General features: G+C 30.8%; 1 protein-coding gene across 1 annotated transcript; it reads right to left on the reverse strand.

The window, feature by feature from the left end:
• Positions 1-1,021: 1,021 nt before the first annotated feature.
• LOC134243465 (uncharacterized) lies at positions 1,022-12,017 on the reverse strand. The gene is made up of 16 exons (XM_062725716.1): positions 11,761-12,017; positions 11,417-11,540; positions 10,750-10,932; positions 10,601-10,604; positions 9,255-9,399; positions 9,053-9,147; positions 8,762-8,960; positions 7,907-8,043; positions 7,616-7,787; positions 6,647-6,811; positions 5,310-5,468; positions 4,820-4,907; positions 3,994-4,060; positions 3,822-3,890; positions 2,510-2,831; positions 1,022-2,165 (listed from the first exon to the last, which is right to left on the reverse strand). Exons 1-16 carry the CDS (start codon positions 12,008-12,010, stop codon positions 1,549-1,551), a joined length of 2,796 nt encoding a protein of 931 aa, XP_062581700.1. The 5' UTR covers positions 12,011-12,017; the 3' UTR covers positions 1,022-1,548.
• Positions 12,018-16,181: the final 4,164 nt, after the last annotated feature.

A 16,181-nucleotide genomic window follows, 5' to 3' on the forward strand; every position in this document is an offset into this window, starting at 1 on the left:
CTGACTTCAAGCAAATAGGTCAACGTAATCTGAAATATTTAGAAAAGAACATCAGAAGTGGGGGTATATGATGTAAATTTTCAGATATTACTTTAAAAATGTTTCAATTTTACGTTAAAATAGGTTCAATTTTTTCCCGGATTTTCGGAATATATTTACTATATTTGTCACACTTCGTTGAAAGAATACATAATAAATAATTTAATAGATATTTCAGAATCAGCATAACACATTTCATTAAAAAAAACAGCTTTGTATGCAACCAGCATGAGAAAATAGGAATCTAAAATTAACAGTACTGTATTAGTTCAAAATGGAAAAACTAATCATTTTCTTCTAAAAAAAAAACCTTTCGCCACAAAATATAGTTCCTTGTTTAATTCTACTTGAATGTAATTAAATCGCACTTTTTTCATTGAATATAGTCCAATTTGCATTGTAGAATTCAGATTTAATGTTAGAACTTAAAAATGATGCAGAATATCATAAATAAAGGACAAGACCAAAATCCGCTCAAAAGCTCAGGATCGAACGTCCTTAAACTGAATAACTAAACTTTTTAATTTTAAAAATGTAGTTTAAGTGGTATTTACTTTGAGCATTTTATTAGCTTTTTTTAACTAAAGTATTGTATTTGACACATTTTGATTTACTATATTGATTACAACGGCACTTATAAGTGATCACTAATGCTTAAAGTGTAAAACGATGTTGCAGATAGAAAGCACTATATCAAGAATCTCAATCATTACCTAAATGTTTTTTTAATCATTCCTGAGTAATTTAACCCTGATTGTGATTCTTTTGTAATTCGCAAAAAGACCATATTTTTTCCTTCCAAAACAATTGCTTAACAGGATGTATATACAGCGCATGATGCTAAATCATAGTTGTAATTATGATTTTTTTTAAACGCTTCTCATGGCAAATTAACATTGTATTCTAATTAATAGAACTATTTATTATAAGAAAAACGTAAGATTATAAGAAAATGTATTATAAGTTAATTGACATTTGCATCTATTAATCAGTTTAAGTAATCACATACATGTATTTGGTTACACTAAATGTAAGACCGCTAAAAATACTATACAGTGTTATCTAATGTAATATATGACGCCTTATATTTACATTAAGAGTATCAAGGAATATAGAATATCATTTTCAACAATGGTCTGGTATTGACACACTTTCAGTAAAAATATGCTTTACAAACGTTTATTATCAACAAGAGTGTCTTATGAAGGCAGCAGATGATAGATAGACTTTCAACGGTAAAAACCAACAAATACAATATTGTTCATGCATATATGTTCCAAAACAACTAAATCAATTGCAATCTTAAGTGAAACTAATCATAAAAAGTAAGGTTTATTTAGCGTTATTGCATCAGTACTTAATTCTCGTTTTGCACAACACCAAGCAACTACATAAGACACTATAAGACAAAACAGTGTACATTTTTTGTAAAGAAAAGTGAATAGTAAACAACAACAAACAAACAAATATACAAGCGAGAAATGAACAACTCCATTTACATTTTTGGGACTAGAGATCCCCTTCCAAAGCTCCAGAATATGACACATATTCCATACTTCCCGTAGTGTTTTCACTGTCACTGTTATTCTGACTTACTCCATAGTTTATTATTAAGAGCTTCACTCCTGTCGCATTGTCTGGCTGAGTATCATTATAAACATAATCTGGACACATTTCCGCCTTGTCACAAATGTTACTTGCTACATGTTGGCTAAATGCAGAAGAATTAATATCAATAATTGAAATTTTATCGATTGTAGGGGCGCTATGAACATCAACATTGGTTAAAAAATCATTTGAAATGTAATCATCTGAGTTGAAATCTGCTGATGATATCGTCTTCTGAAATGATTCACCAATTAAATTTGTATTACTATCGCCCAGAACATTGTTTGTTGTTGTACTGGTGAGGTTAGCAGATATGCCTTTATTCCCATCAGATGTCAATGACTGCGTCAAACTAGAAAAGAGGGAACTCCCTCTCTGATGCTCCGCGTCATGTTTACTCGTACTCTCATCGTTCCAGTGACTAGGCTCATTCGTTACATAACTTTCATCATTATTTGGTTGGTCATTCAAAGATTCTTCATTTTTGATTGACCGTGGCTCAACTGAAATTTCAGCTTCTAGAAGAAAGAAACATAATCTGATCATAACTGTACAACGTATTAAAATGTTTAATAAACAGAATTCAACATAACATGTATAGTTCATTGAATATTTTGTGCATATGCTAGAATGAATCTGTTTAAATCATTTTTCTCTGACGAAACCGCGCCTTGAATAATTTTATTCTTGTTTGATCAATACCAAATACCACGTTGAGTATTATGTATCAATCGGTGATCTTTCAATCTTGTTGAAATTAAAATTAAATTGACTTTTTCGGATAGAATGCATCTAATAACACCTACTGAAAAAAAAGATATTGTTAAAAAACTATCACAATTTTTATGATTAATTAGCTCACCGTGGAGACAGGGGGACACAACTTTTGCATAACCAGGGGGTATAACGTCCGACATCTGTTTTCTCTTTAGATTAATCATGCACGATTCCGGACTTCTTCTGTCGAGAATTTCAGACATTTTATCATAGTCATTTCTCTTGTCCAACTCATTGTCATTTTCCTTTTCAATGTCTTTTTCACTGCGGAAATCAATCAATGGGAAAACAGTACCCTTACTCTGTGCACAATTATCCAGTAGGTTTCCTGTGAGACATTTGAGTACCCTCCCTTTATATTGGTCACTTTCTACATGCGATGACTCTTGGCATCCTTTTGTTTGATCCTAGATTAACAATGTTTTGTTTTTTTTAAATTGACCTTAGAAGCTTTTTAAGTTAAACACCCAATAAGGATGAGGTGTAAGAAAGTATAATACAATTTACAAAGCCTTTCTTTATTTTCCAATGTATTTGAATACTGTGAAAAAGGATCTAAAATGACGGCGGGAAAATTTTTTTAGATTGTTTGTTGTATGTTGTTTTGGGTCCCATTTGAGAATTTTACACTCATATAGAGTCGTCACCATATAACGGTGAAGTAGCTCTGTAGCTCTCTTCTTGAGAAAATTCGGACAGATTAAGCAGTTTTATCGGTCCGAATTTTCTCAAACAGAGAGCTAATGTTCCGCAGCTAATTCGAGGGACCCAGAACTTTCACTTCAAATTGTCAAGCGCATGGCGTAGTAACAGTTGCTATCAACTTATATCGACTTCGGTCAGTGGCGACCTCCCGATCACAGTCAATAAGCGCTCTACCGACTGAGGTACCTTGAACGCTAAAATAACTTTTTGTATAAAAGAAAGAGATATCCATAGACATGTCCGTAGGTAAATAAAGGCCAAACAATTAGTTCAAAAGGTCCATCAACATTCGACTTAATGATGGATTTTAATTGCCGACAAGGTCATTTTCATGACAATAGAACTTGCAAAATGATAACTTTAAACAAACGGCTGACATCTTTGTTACATCAACTTGTTCATGAATAGCAGGCCTCGTTTTAGTAATTGTATAGCATGGTTTTGCGTATCGAACCACCTAGGAGACAAAAAGTCAATATGCAGGTGACTAGGGTGTATTTCTTCCTAAGTTAGGGAAGCTGACAATAGCAAAAATAACGTCAAACTTTTTATTTAATTCATCTTTATCCTTTTATTAGAACAATTATCTAAAATAAAAAAATATATATATATGCGTATATATACAGTGTATATATATATACTGAGTTTGAAAAATAAATCTGTATATCAGCTTATAGCATATTTATACTTACAGAAATGTAGTTTTGAGATTTGTTACCATAGTAGGGAGCTGGGGAATTCAGGAATTTCTCACATGACTTCTAAAAATAATTGAAAAGAAGGTAATAAATATATCAACCTCCAAAAGAAAGGGTTATATTGATCAATAATTTACCAAATAAATGTCTCTAATTATTTACTCACCTCAGATTCTAAATCAGGCATGTGAATTGGAAAAGTTTCGCCTAAACCAAGTTTACTTCGTACATTTCTACAAAAGTGATAAACTTTCTTACAAGTGATAACTCATGAATTCTCAAATGATGATTGTATAAATAAAATTAATTTTGTCATTGGTCAACTTGATTTATTAAAAAATAATTTTAAAGTAATTTTTTTCAAAGACTGTAACACAACCAGAACACTTGTTTGTTTTACGGTATGAAATTCGAAAAAAAAATTAATAAAATAAAATAAAAACCGCAGTGAATATTAATTTGATTAACACTCGATCCTCACCCACCCCCTCCCTAAAAATGTACCACTGAAAATCGAAGAATTGCGTTCCGCTCTTGATATTAAGAATCCTTGAAAGTGGAAACTTATGAAGCAGCTATACATTTATGCATACAAACATATAGAAAAAATAATGTATATGAATCGTAAGGATTATATATCGTTGCCAGAGTAATCATGTACGTCAGTGCCTGCGATATCATACCAAAATAAAAGGCCCGGGATATGTAATATAATATACGTACATGACAGACAAACCCATTTAAAGATAAATAAAATGATAGCTAGGTGCCTTGCTCATAGCGTAAAGTGTACAATATTTGAAAACCTCTGCGTTGATAACTTTTTCAGTTTATTAGCCCGTTATAACAAATATGTATATGGATTTATGGACAGCAAGACGGACCGGCGGACAGCCAGACAATGTGTTTATCCGATTAGGCTCCTGCATTTTACTGTGGGACTCAAATTTATTCTTCATAAAGGTATCAAACGACAATATACTTAAGAATACCTCAGTATACACACTCCACCAGCCAGCATTACAACCAAAACGAAACCTCCAGCAATGATTATGCCTACTACAGCACCGGAAGTGAGGTCTGAAAAAAGAATACATATACTATTTTCTTTAAAAAATGGTGTTAAAAAATTACTGTTTAAGGTTCATAAACTCTGCTCACTCATATAAAATGTTGCTTGAACCTGAACGATTTTCCAAAAGAAATGTTTTAACAAGTAAAATACAAACAATTATAGCATAACCTGCACGGCAAAATTAGACCAAAAAGACAATATAACTTGACAAATCTATTAAGGAATCATAGACATTTATGTCAATAAAAGTTACCGGTATCTGTCTTGTCAAAGTATCAATGAACCTTAAATTTATTAGAACTTATATGAAGATTATAGTTATGCTGGACAGGCTTTCAACCTGCCCATCGATGAAGTTGAAGAACTATGTCAAAAAAAAAATAAAATAAAATGTGGCCTATTCGTACCGTTGTTGACAGGTATTCCGGAAACCATATCACTTATAGGTCCGACTTTCGTTAGAGACTTCGCCCTCACCCAAATACCATGAATAACATTAGGATGCAGATTCTTTAAAGTGTATTGCGTGTAACTAGTTGCTGAAATTTCTACTGATTTTTTTTCACCTGAAATGTTTGAAATGTAAACATGGTAAATGTACAAAAATACAGATGCATCAAATTTTAAGAACTACAAGTGAAAACTTGATATAGAAATTATATTCTTCGTGAAACATAAATTTATATGACAAATAAGTAACAAGAAGTCAAATTTGTGGGATGGGATTCTACCATTTAGTCCACTGAATTTTCAAAAAGAGGTCTTTAAAAAAGTGACAAAATGGCAGATACCAACCATTTAGCTTCATTTCAGTAAACTTTCTACCATTATTCAACCATTTAGCTATATATCAGTACACATTCTACCAATATTCAACCATTTAGCTGCATTTCAGTACACATTCTACCACAGTGACTATTCAACCATTTAGCTACATTTCAGTACACTTTCTACCACTATTCAACCATTTAGCTACATTTCAGTACACTTTCTACCACAATTCAACAATTTAGCTACATTTCAGGTCACTTACTACCACTATTCAACCATTAAACTACATTTCAGGTCACTTTCTTCCACTATTCAACCATTTAGCTACATTTCAGTACACATTCTACCACTATTCAACCATTTAGCTACACTTCAGTTCACATTTTACCATTATTCAGCCATTTAACTACATTTCATTACACTATCTAACAATATTCAAAAACCTGAACGGTATAGATTAACCTTTAAGGACAGACGAGACGTTTTTCAATAATAGATAAATTTTTCTAAGAGTTTGTCATTGAAGTATTGCTACTTAAACATGTTTAATCAAAAAAAATTTAGGTACCTTACCAGGCATTTCTCCACTATTCAATCATTTAGTTTTTCATTATTATATAATCCTTTGGGGAAGAAAAATAATTTTCCAATTTCAAATGTTAAGTGTTTGGATCTTTTAAAAACGTTTAGAAACTGGTTTAGAAATCAGAATGTTATTAAAATTTTGAAAAATTTTTCATACATTACGAAGATATACATAACAGATTTTGAGGAACGATTAACCTTTAAGCTACATTTCAGTACTCGTACACTTTCTTACACTATTCAAAAACATGATGGTAGAAAATAATCATGTGATCCAGCATTGTTAGCTGACAATTCAATTTGTTATAAACTTCATCTGCTGATTTACCCATATTTTCTACATGTTAGTGGCATTTTCTCTGGATAAAGTTTAGATATTTTTATTTACCATTGCAATGGTTCAGGGAATCCAGTCGACAGAAAATGATTTCATAGGAGTGAACGTAAACATTGTTTATATCTGAGGCATCACACAGTACAGGGGACCATGATATAACCAAGCTGTTTTCTGGAGCGTCTGGGAGAAGCCTGACGCCTGTTACTTTCTTTGGTTCTGTGAAAATTGGAATAATATCATTAATTTGTCAATTCCGTGGAATTTCAAGAAAATCAGTCATTTTATGAGTCATTCTTTATTTGTTCGTATAAAGCTTCATTAGAAATATCCGCGGGATTTGTAAAATGGTTGTAAAATGATAACGTATTCCTCTTTTTATTATACACATAAATTATTCAATGATTTGCCATTTTGCTTTCTAATGTCTTTTTTTTTAAATAGAGAAATCGATCATTTCTAATTGCATTTTAAATCTTCTACAATGATCAACTGATTGTTCGTAGCTATTCAAAATTATATGAATGGTTCGATTAAAACTTATAATGTACACTTTATCAAGTAGTAATAAGTGTAGATGTCATATATTATAATCAACTGTACAAAGTATTCTAATTTAATTTGAATTAAAACAAGACCCTAAACGATTACCTGAGTGTAAAATAACAATGCACAGAGGATCCATAGAGTATTAAAAACTGAAAGGATAAACCTTTTTGGCAAAAAGCAAGAGAAATAGGATGATATGGATTATCGAAATAATCTAGAATTCAGTTAAAACATATAAATTAAGTTCCAATTAGTACCCCCCATTTACATTATTTCTTATAAGTTTTATTTCTATTATGGTCCCACCTTACCTCCAAAATTCATGATTTACACCTCCAAAAGTCATTATTTGTACAATCATGAATATACGCTACTGTAAATTACTTTTTAAGTGACTCAGATGATCTAGAAAGATTGTTGACCTTCTAACAAAAACAGATATTGATAAAACTAAAACAAAATGAAAGATTTTACCTAAATTCTTTTGGTAGCTGCATGCATCCTGCCACTTAATACCGCCACTTATTTTTTTTATATTTATAATAGCCACACCAAAGATGACATCATCAAATTCGCTTTTGATATTTTCAGACGATATAGAGGTGAAGTTATATGTTCCATTCAATCTCATAAAATTGATCTCACCCTTAAGTACACAAAAAACTAAATTATTTAAGTTACTTCATTTTTACCTCATTAATTAAGAAATAATGATGATTTTTTTTAGCTACAGTATTACTAAAGTAGTAATTTGAACTAGTTTACCTGACATTGAAGCGAGCCAGATTTTCTTTTACACCACACTATGTCTACGGCAACTTGTCCTCCTCTGTGAAACCAAGTTACGTCTACACATGAAGTATTTCGATGTTCCACAATTACTTTGGAGGGCAGAATTACATCTATAATGGATAACATTACAAAATAGGAGCGGAGCAAACAAGGACTTCCAAAACATCAAAGGTTGGGTCAGGTGGCATGGAGGAGTGAGCATACCCTGCCAACCGGTCACACCCGCTGTGTGCTCCTTGTCAAAATTGGGAAATAACGGAAAAAATCAAAGACAACTCAGTGTGAAAATAAATGAATGCTTCAAATAAAGCTGTAAGAGAGGAATGTTGATTTCCTCGATTCCTCGGGTATATTATATTTGCTAATTTATATTTTTTCTGTATATTGAGTTTTTATATGACTAACTAGCTAATTGTTATACGTACTGGCCTCTTCACGTATTTTTTTTCCTTGATCGTTAAAGAATTAAAAACATTCAAAAATAGGTTTAAGTGATATTTATATACTAGTAGTTTGATATACTCCAATAAAATATACACCAAATATTATTGATAAATTTGTCATGCCTTGCCTTGTCAGGCCTTGTTTTAATTATATAATGTTTGAAGGCCATTGAACAATATAACCGCAAGTAGAGATAACTCTTTGAAATAAAGATTTTCAGAGTAAAACAAAATGATAAAATGTTTTTGGATGGACGTGAGAAACATGTAACATTTAACTGGACCTTAAATTGAAATTCGTAGCTGACAATGCATGTGAAGAATAAATTTATAAAAATTAATTTTTTTGCAATTATTGTCTCAAAACATGTCTTTGCTTGATTACCTGTATATGGTGGAATGAGTATTTTTGATTCAAGAGAACAGCCGTCTTTATTGCAACCCTTTATGCTTAGCATGCTGCTGTTTTTACATGGAATTTCTATTTCCCCAGTCAGCCTTTCACTGTCAAGATGAACAGTGTTGTTTTGAAATGAAATGGTATAGCCTGTCAATTTACCATTTTGGTATTTTCTTGGAATTCCCTAAATCAAAACATTTATAAAACATAAATATCATTGACCTTATCATTGTATAAATAGGTTTATGTATATTTTTAAAAGCACCACTATCTTACCTTCCAATAGACAGTGACCTTGCGACGAGATGTCCAATCGTGGCATATATCGGTCGAATACCCACTGCTGTGAACTGAAGGACCTTTCGATGGTTCTACTCATACAGGAAAGGAATTAGACTTTTAATTTTTCTCATTTAATAAATAAATATAAATGTTTGTATTCTTCAATTGATTATTAGAAATGAAATTCAGAATTTACCTCTTGAACACGTTGTAAATAATTTTTGGGTAACGTCACTGTAGTACAGTCCTTTTAATGGTTTTATTTGAACTTTGACATTATAGGTAGATGCTGGCACGAGACCGCACACAACAATACTTGTGTTTAGATCCACATCAGTTAACTGTACATTAATAAAAATATGCCGCACGTTTCAGAAATTAGCATGTAGCACAGGTAATTGAGCTTTTCAATGTTGTACCTGTTATAGAGTAACATTCTTTTGTAACATTTTTTTGCCTTCAAGATTTTAACTTTTCAAAATGATAATTTAAGTTTACATAAAAATGATAGAACAGTCACATTTTAATATTTTTAGTCTCAATATTAAAATCACAAAAATACTTCAAACATCGTCGTTTATAAACTTTTTTAACTGAATAATATTAAACAATATTTTATCAAGAATAATTTCTTTTTTATTATTTAGAGGAAATGATATTTACACAGTTTTGGTCACTATTATCATTCTTTGTCTGTATAAATACGGCTCTATATAGTTTCGATAGCCAAAAGAAAATATTCAGACTATAAATATCACAAAAATGTACAACACGTATATCCTTAGACACATTTCATCAAGATATCACCTGTTTCCGATTTATGCATTCAAAATGGACCATTCAAATTATTACGAAAGTTGGCATTGTAATTTCATTATAGTCTTGGGTTTCTCTAGTAAATATAAGGTGCCTACATATTTTCTCTTATTCCAGAAATATATTGCCATTAAGCATTATAAACCTGGCATGATTGAATTCTGTGAATTTCAAAATGCAGTATTTTCTACCATTTTTATTGAAGCTGTCAAGTACGGGAAAAAGTGGCATTGAATTAATTATGACGTCTTAATGGGTTAGCACAGGTTTAACACATTTACAAGTTATGATGTCATACGAAGTAGGTTCTACGTTAAGAAATAAACAACAATGTTAAAAAATTCTCTGGGAAATGAACTTTTAGTTGGTGATCAAATCCACGTGAATTTTTTAACATGGTTGTTTATTACTTATATTTACATTTGAAACGAATACCAGAAATGCCTTCCCAGGAAATGGAGGTAGAAGTTGTTTGGTCAAAATATACATTCCCCGGACCCCCAAATGAAATTCACACAGAATTGAACGTATGTAGGGTGTCAATTAATTTTGTAGGTCTATTATACTTTGCTAAAATGGATAGTTTGCAAATATCAGGAAGTAAAAATGAAAAAAAAACTTCAAAATTCAATACTTTAACGCCGGAAGTGCCTTAAGGAAATGGAGGCACAATCACATTCCCCAGAGTCAAGATTCGAGGTGTCAATTAATTTTGTAGGTCCATACTTTGCTAAAATGGACAGTTGCAAATGAATCAGGAAGTAAAAATGGAAAAACTTTACAATTCAATACTTTAACGCCTTAACATAATTATTCTATATAGCAGAAGATCATGGAAAAGTCAATTCATTTACGCTTGCAAATAATGGTAATACTTGCTTATGTGACGTGTAATATAATCTTTCCTAAATGACTTGATGACGCCATACTTTCGGTTTTCAACTTTAAGAATGACTATCTTTGAGACAGAATTAATGGCACCATCATCCGACGTCCATGTACATTTCCCTTTGACATTTGATTGACAAAATTTCCAGCTGGATCCGTTGTCCATAGATCTATAATGTTTTTCATTTGAATAAATGACACTTAAATATTTATATTATTCTTTACTAATGAAAGGAATCCATGATCATGTTATAACAAAGTAAAATGTTCATCAACGAGATTATATACAAAAAATCTGAAGTCCGTATGTATTTCTGTTTGACATTTTGTTGACAAGATTTCAAGCTAGATCCGTTGTCCATTGACCTATGTTATTTTTCATATGAGTAAATGAAAATTATGATTTGATATTCATATCTTTTTCTGTGAAAACAAAATAAAAAATATACAGTAACAAGATAATGACCAAACACTGTTGTCAAGAATTCATTTTTATCAAGAGCTAAATTATTCTGTCGTAGATTTGATTTAAAAACTTATTGAATTTCAAGTTTTTTATGAATGAAAAAAATCAAATGTTATGTCTTTCATGCTAAATAAAAAAAACTTAATGTGATATGAATTTATGTACATGCATCCTGATTCTCAACTTACACTCTTGCAGTAACGTTAAGGTATGCAGGATGGTGGTAAAGTCCTAGTTCCCAGGTACATGTGAACTCATCTCGACTTTTGTAAAGGATACATGAAAAATTCGTTACATCGCGTACCGCATCATCTGTTGAAAACACACATTTTTGTCTCTGGGTTTATATATTCGTAATGTGAGAAATGTCAGATAAAGCTTAAAACATTCAAATTCCTATTTTCTCTGCTACTACATGTAATCTTATTAGCGTCTTACTATCTTATAAATCTATATCGAAATATTTATAAAAGTTTATTTAAGGAACTAATGAAACTATTAATGAAACTATAAATAAATAAATCAGACTTACATTCAACTACCAGAGAAGAATGAGAAATATCACGACTATCGATACTCCTGCAGGTATACGTTCCTTCCTCCTCGACACTTGTTATGTTTTTCTTAAATAACAAAGTTCGTTCCCCAGCAGGAATCATTGAATCTTCCATCAATCTTGTTCCATTTTTTTCCCAAAATAACATAGAGGCATTCAATCCCGAATTAGTAAATACAGTGCAGTTTAGCTCCAAAATACCATTCACTAATACTACGGGATTCATTGGAGTTATTTCTAAAAATATTCATTTATCAAATTATTCACAAAACATTTTTTGTTTCTACTAGCTGGTAAATACACGGTATTCTATATGATCTTTTTTAATGTATTTAAGATTTGCTAATGAGGTCTAAACTTTTTTCCCGCTGAGTTCTTAAACAAATGTTTTGGGAAATAAAAACTTTCAAAAGATTGAATGTTTTTCTTTTTGCATAAAAAGATACTACCATAAGATGATATTACAAAAGTGACATAAATAATGTTACTGAAATGGATGTTGGCTAATCCGAATTTTCTCTACTTTCCTTAAATTTTTAGGCTATATTACTTATTTTTATACGCTTCCTATATTTAAATTTTTCTCATTTTCACATATGGTAGAGTTGTCACACAACGATACAAAATGCTACAGAACCAAAAAGTTGTAAAGGTTTCCTACGAGGAAAAAAAAACCGTTTACTAAGAGAGAAAAAATAATTTTTACGGATTTTTGGCTCAAATCTGTACTCCGATCGGAAGCATATAAGAGCTAACATAATTCTAGTTTGTTTTTAAAAAATCATGTTTATATGATATATTTAGGATCTTTAGTCCCTTATTTTTAGTTTAATTTACATTTGAAAGTTCTTTGATTGTGTAAAAATCATAACTAAATTCACTGTTCCATAATAATTTTGAGAGGTAGAAAAGAAGATATTTTCATTTGCAACCATTCCGCCAAAAGCATAGCCCCTGCTAGTTTTCATACGCGGTTTACCATTTCTATTTAAAGTTGTACAATTGTGATGAGGAAAGAAAAATATGGTCTTTTAAATCTCTTACACCTAAAGATATAAGACATATAAGCAAATTTACTCTGAATATGTCATCCAGTCAGAAATCAGAGAAAACTCCTACCTTAAAGTAACATTAAATTGAATACCCGGGTAATAGAAATTCAAACCTCCAATTGCAAGTTCTTTTTCAAAAAAGACTCCATTGACCAGTCCTTGAAGTTTTATAGTCATCAGGAACGCACATACTAAACTTGTCAATATCATTGCGTTTTCCTGAAAAACTAAGTAAAATCGTTATAATATAAATATAAAACTTGTCTCAGTAGGAGGCAAACAGTAGAAGCATTTACATACATGTAAGAGAAAAGTAATTATCTTTATTATTTTAAGTATTTGATTAGTTTAATCCTAAAATTAATTAAAGAAAAACATTCATTTTTACGAAAGGTAAAGATAACGATCAGTGCTCGATGTGTAAACCATAAACAATAAAAATATATGTAGAGGGCATAAAAACCGGGCCTCAGAGATTCTAAACGTGGGATCAGGTGCCTAGGAGGATAAAGCTTACCCTGTTGACCCGTCACACTTGCCATGAATCATACATATTGATCAATTAGACGAAACTTTTCGTAGTAAATTCAGTGTGAATTAATATCATTATATCGACCATAAAATTTATGAAATGCTGACTTTAAGTAATAGAAAAATACTTTGAATTCAGTGTAATAAGCAAAACTAGGATAAATGGTACCATAAAGCGGGAAATAAAGTGTATATAATTTACATATGTTATTTTAAAGTCTTCATATTCATTTTGATTTCATCGTTAACCCAATTTTTTTTTCAAAAACTTAAATGTATTTTTTTTTATTCCTAGCAGATTCTTTAGCAGTAAAGAGGACATCTACTAAGAAACCGGTTGGGCACTAAGTGTAGAAAATGAAAATAAAGATTTTTTTGACTTTTTTTAAAAAAATAAATGCAAAATGACAATGTGTCATAGTTTAGTAGAATATATACTGCATACAAAAATTAAAAGGTTCTTGTTAAAACTAATTGCAGTAAATTTACAATTTGAACATTAATCTAACTGCATGTGTAAACTATTCTTCGCAATATATTTTGAGCACTTGTATTTTAGTAAGACACATTTAATATACAGTAATTATCTACTGTACCTTATCTTAAATTTGTGCATTCGGTGATATTGTGTTTGCAAATGATAAGATATTAGTGTTTACCAATCGGGAACTTACGTTTTATATCCTTTTCTACGAAGACTTTATATAATAGTTTATAAATTAATATTTTTTTACTTCTACAGTATACTAGTATTTAAATGATCATATTATATTTGGTACTTCAGAAATTTTAACTTTATTTTACTTATTAAAAATCTTTCCTTATCAATTTGTTGATGAAGAATAACAGGGCATGAATTTGTTTTTACGACAGGTAATTCCAACAGGTATTCAAATAAAAATAGAAATTGACAAACAGCAATGCGATGCTTTTTTTTTTTTTTTTTTTTTTTTTTTTTACATTTTTCGTAGATGAGTGGACTTTTTAAATGTACGATGGGTATCAAAAAGTTCGTGGACTAGCTATATAACACTAAAGCCGCTTTAGTTACATCCTTGAATTTTAAAATATCTAGTAAACATAATCTTTTCTCTCCATAGAATAAACCACAAATCATAAATTTTATTTTTTTTTGATAAGTTAGTTATGTTTTTGCAAGCAATGGTAGGTCCAGGCGGCGCAACCTCGAACATGAACATTTTTTCGACCTGGGTGTAACTGATAAAAACTCTTTTTATATGAACATTTGACATTCAAAAACCCCGTTAATTCAGGTATGTGTTTGATTAAAAACTACGGAGTTCTGGAAGTTCTATAAAATTTTATTTTAAATTCTATAAGGAGTGTCCAAACAAGTAAGGCCTTGAAAATGACGTGAAAAAGGAGGAGGGGTTTCCTTTCCGAACATTCTATAAGGATTTGCCCCTGAAAAAAAAACTGGTAAAGATCTAGAAAATGTTTAAACTGACTACTTGGAAATAAAATGCATCAAGGGTACTTGTTTTTTGATGCCAAAAGAAATTCAGAAAGAAAAAAGATGCATAGTTAATGTCGATTTGTAGTCAAGGTGTGAAAAATCAATCACGTCAAAAATGACGTTGATCATGTGTTGTAGATATTAAACTCCAAAAAGCAAAATATGCTGGCAAAATCAAGGAAGGGTCTCTCCCCAAGGTTTAAATCCATTTGCAATATTATATGCATTGAAAGCTGATGTTCATGACATTGTGATGCCATATAAACAAGACGGGTTTAGGTCCTTACTCAGCTCCAGGGAATCTCACCAAAATTAATGTATGAGGTAGAGCAACACTGCAAAACAATGACGTTGTCGGACGTCATTAAACTGAACGACGACGGCGCCAGGTGATCATATAATATCGTTTTCATTTTATAATAATTCTGCAGATAATGAACGTATCAAGCTAAAATTTTCAACATTTCTTTATTTTTTGTTGTTTTATGTTCCTTAGAACTTTCCAAAGCACAAACTATATAATGCTAATTTTATAGCCTCAGTCCACAAACCTTTTGATAACCCCTCGTTTAATTATAGAAATATATACTTATGTTGACCAATAGCTTAAACACCGTTAAAATTTAAATTGTAACAAATAATACATGTTAAAAGACTTCAAAATTTACAGGTAAACGATAAATTTGTTCATTGAAGTTTGAGAGAGCGTCGAAAAATCGAAAAACTAGGCGACCTAGATATGTTGCATTAATGCAGGGTATGTATCCAATTTCAGGCAGACGATTGCATGGAAGCCTTCAAGCATTTAAACAATACAAATACTAATCCATTAAAAAAATTACATAATATGAATAAAAAATCAGATATGAAACGTTTAACTGCAAACTTAACAGATTGTATTCGAACAATGATTAAATTATATGTCAACACTGACAAATTTGTGAATATCTTACCCCAAATCAAAACAGGTGTCCAGCTGGGGTGCAATAGGAGCTGTATTTACACAGAGCACGTGGTGCTAAGTATGCACTACAAACAAAATTAAACAAAATTCTTGGAAAGAAAATACGCTTGATTCAAAGAAAACACTCCTTATGGCTTATCTAAAGAAGAAAGGTATTCGGTTATGACATTCAAAAAGTTAACAGGAACGTAACTCTTTATTCTATTGATTGATATATTGATTGTTTGATTAATGTTTTACGTCGACTCTGCACTATTTCAGCAATATATTGGCAATCTGTAAAAGTTGTATTTACCAAAAAAGTTCAATTTCAAAACCACTTATTGTAATATATTTATTAAAGAAACAAAACGATATATATTATATCATTTTG

This window comes from Saccostrea cucullata, unplaced genomic scaffold, assembly GCF_032062105.1.
Source record: "Saccostrea cucullata isolate Sc308-1 unplaced genomic scaffold, CSIRO_AGI_Scuc_v1 ctg503, whole genome shotgun sequence".
In the NCBI taxonomy this organism is placed as follows: domain Eukaryota; kingdom Metazoa; phylum Mollusca; class Bivalvia; order Ostreida; family Ostreidae; genus Saccostrea; species Saccostrea cuccullata.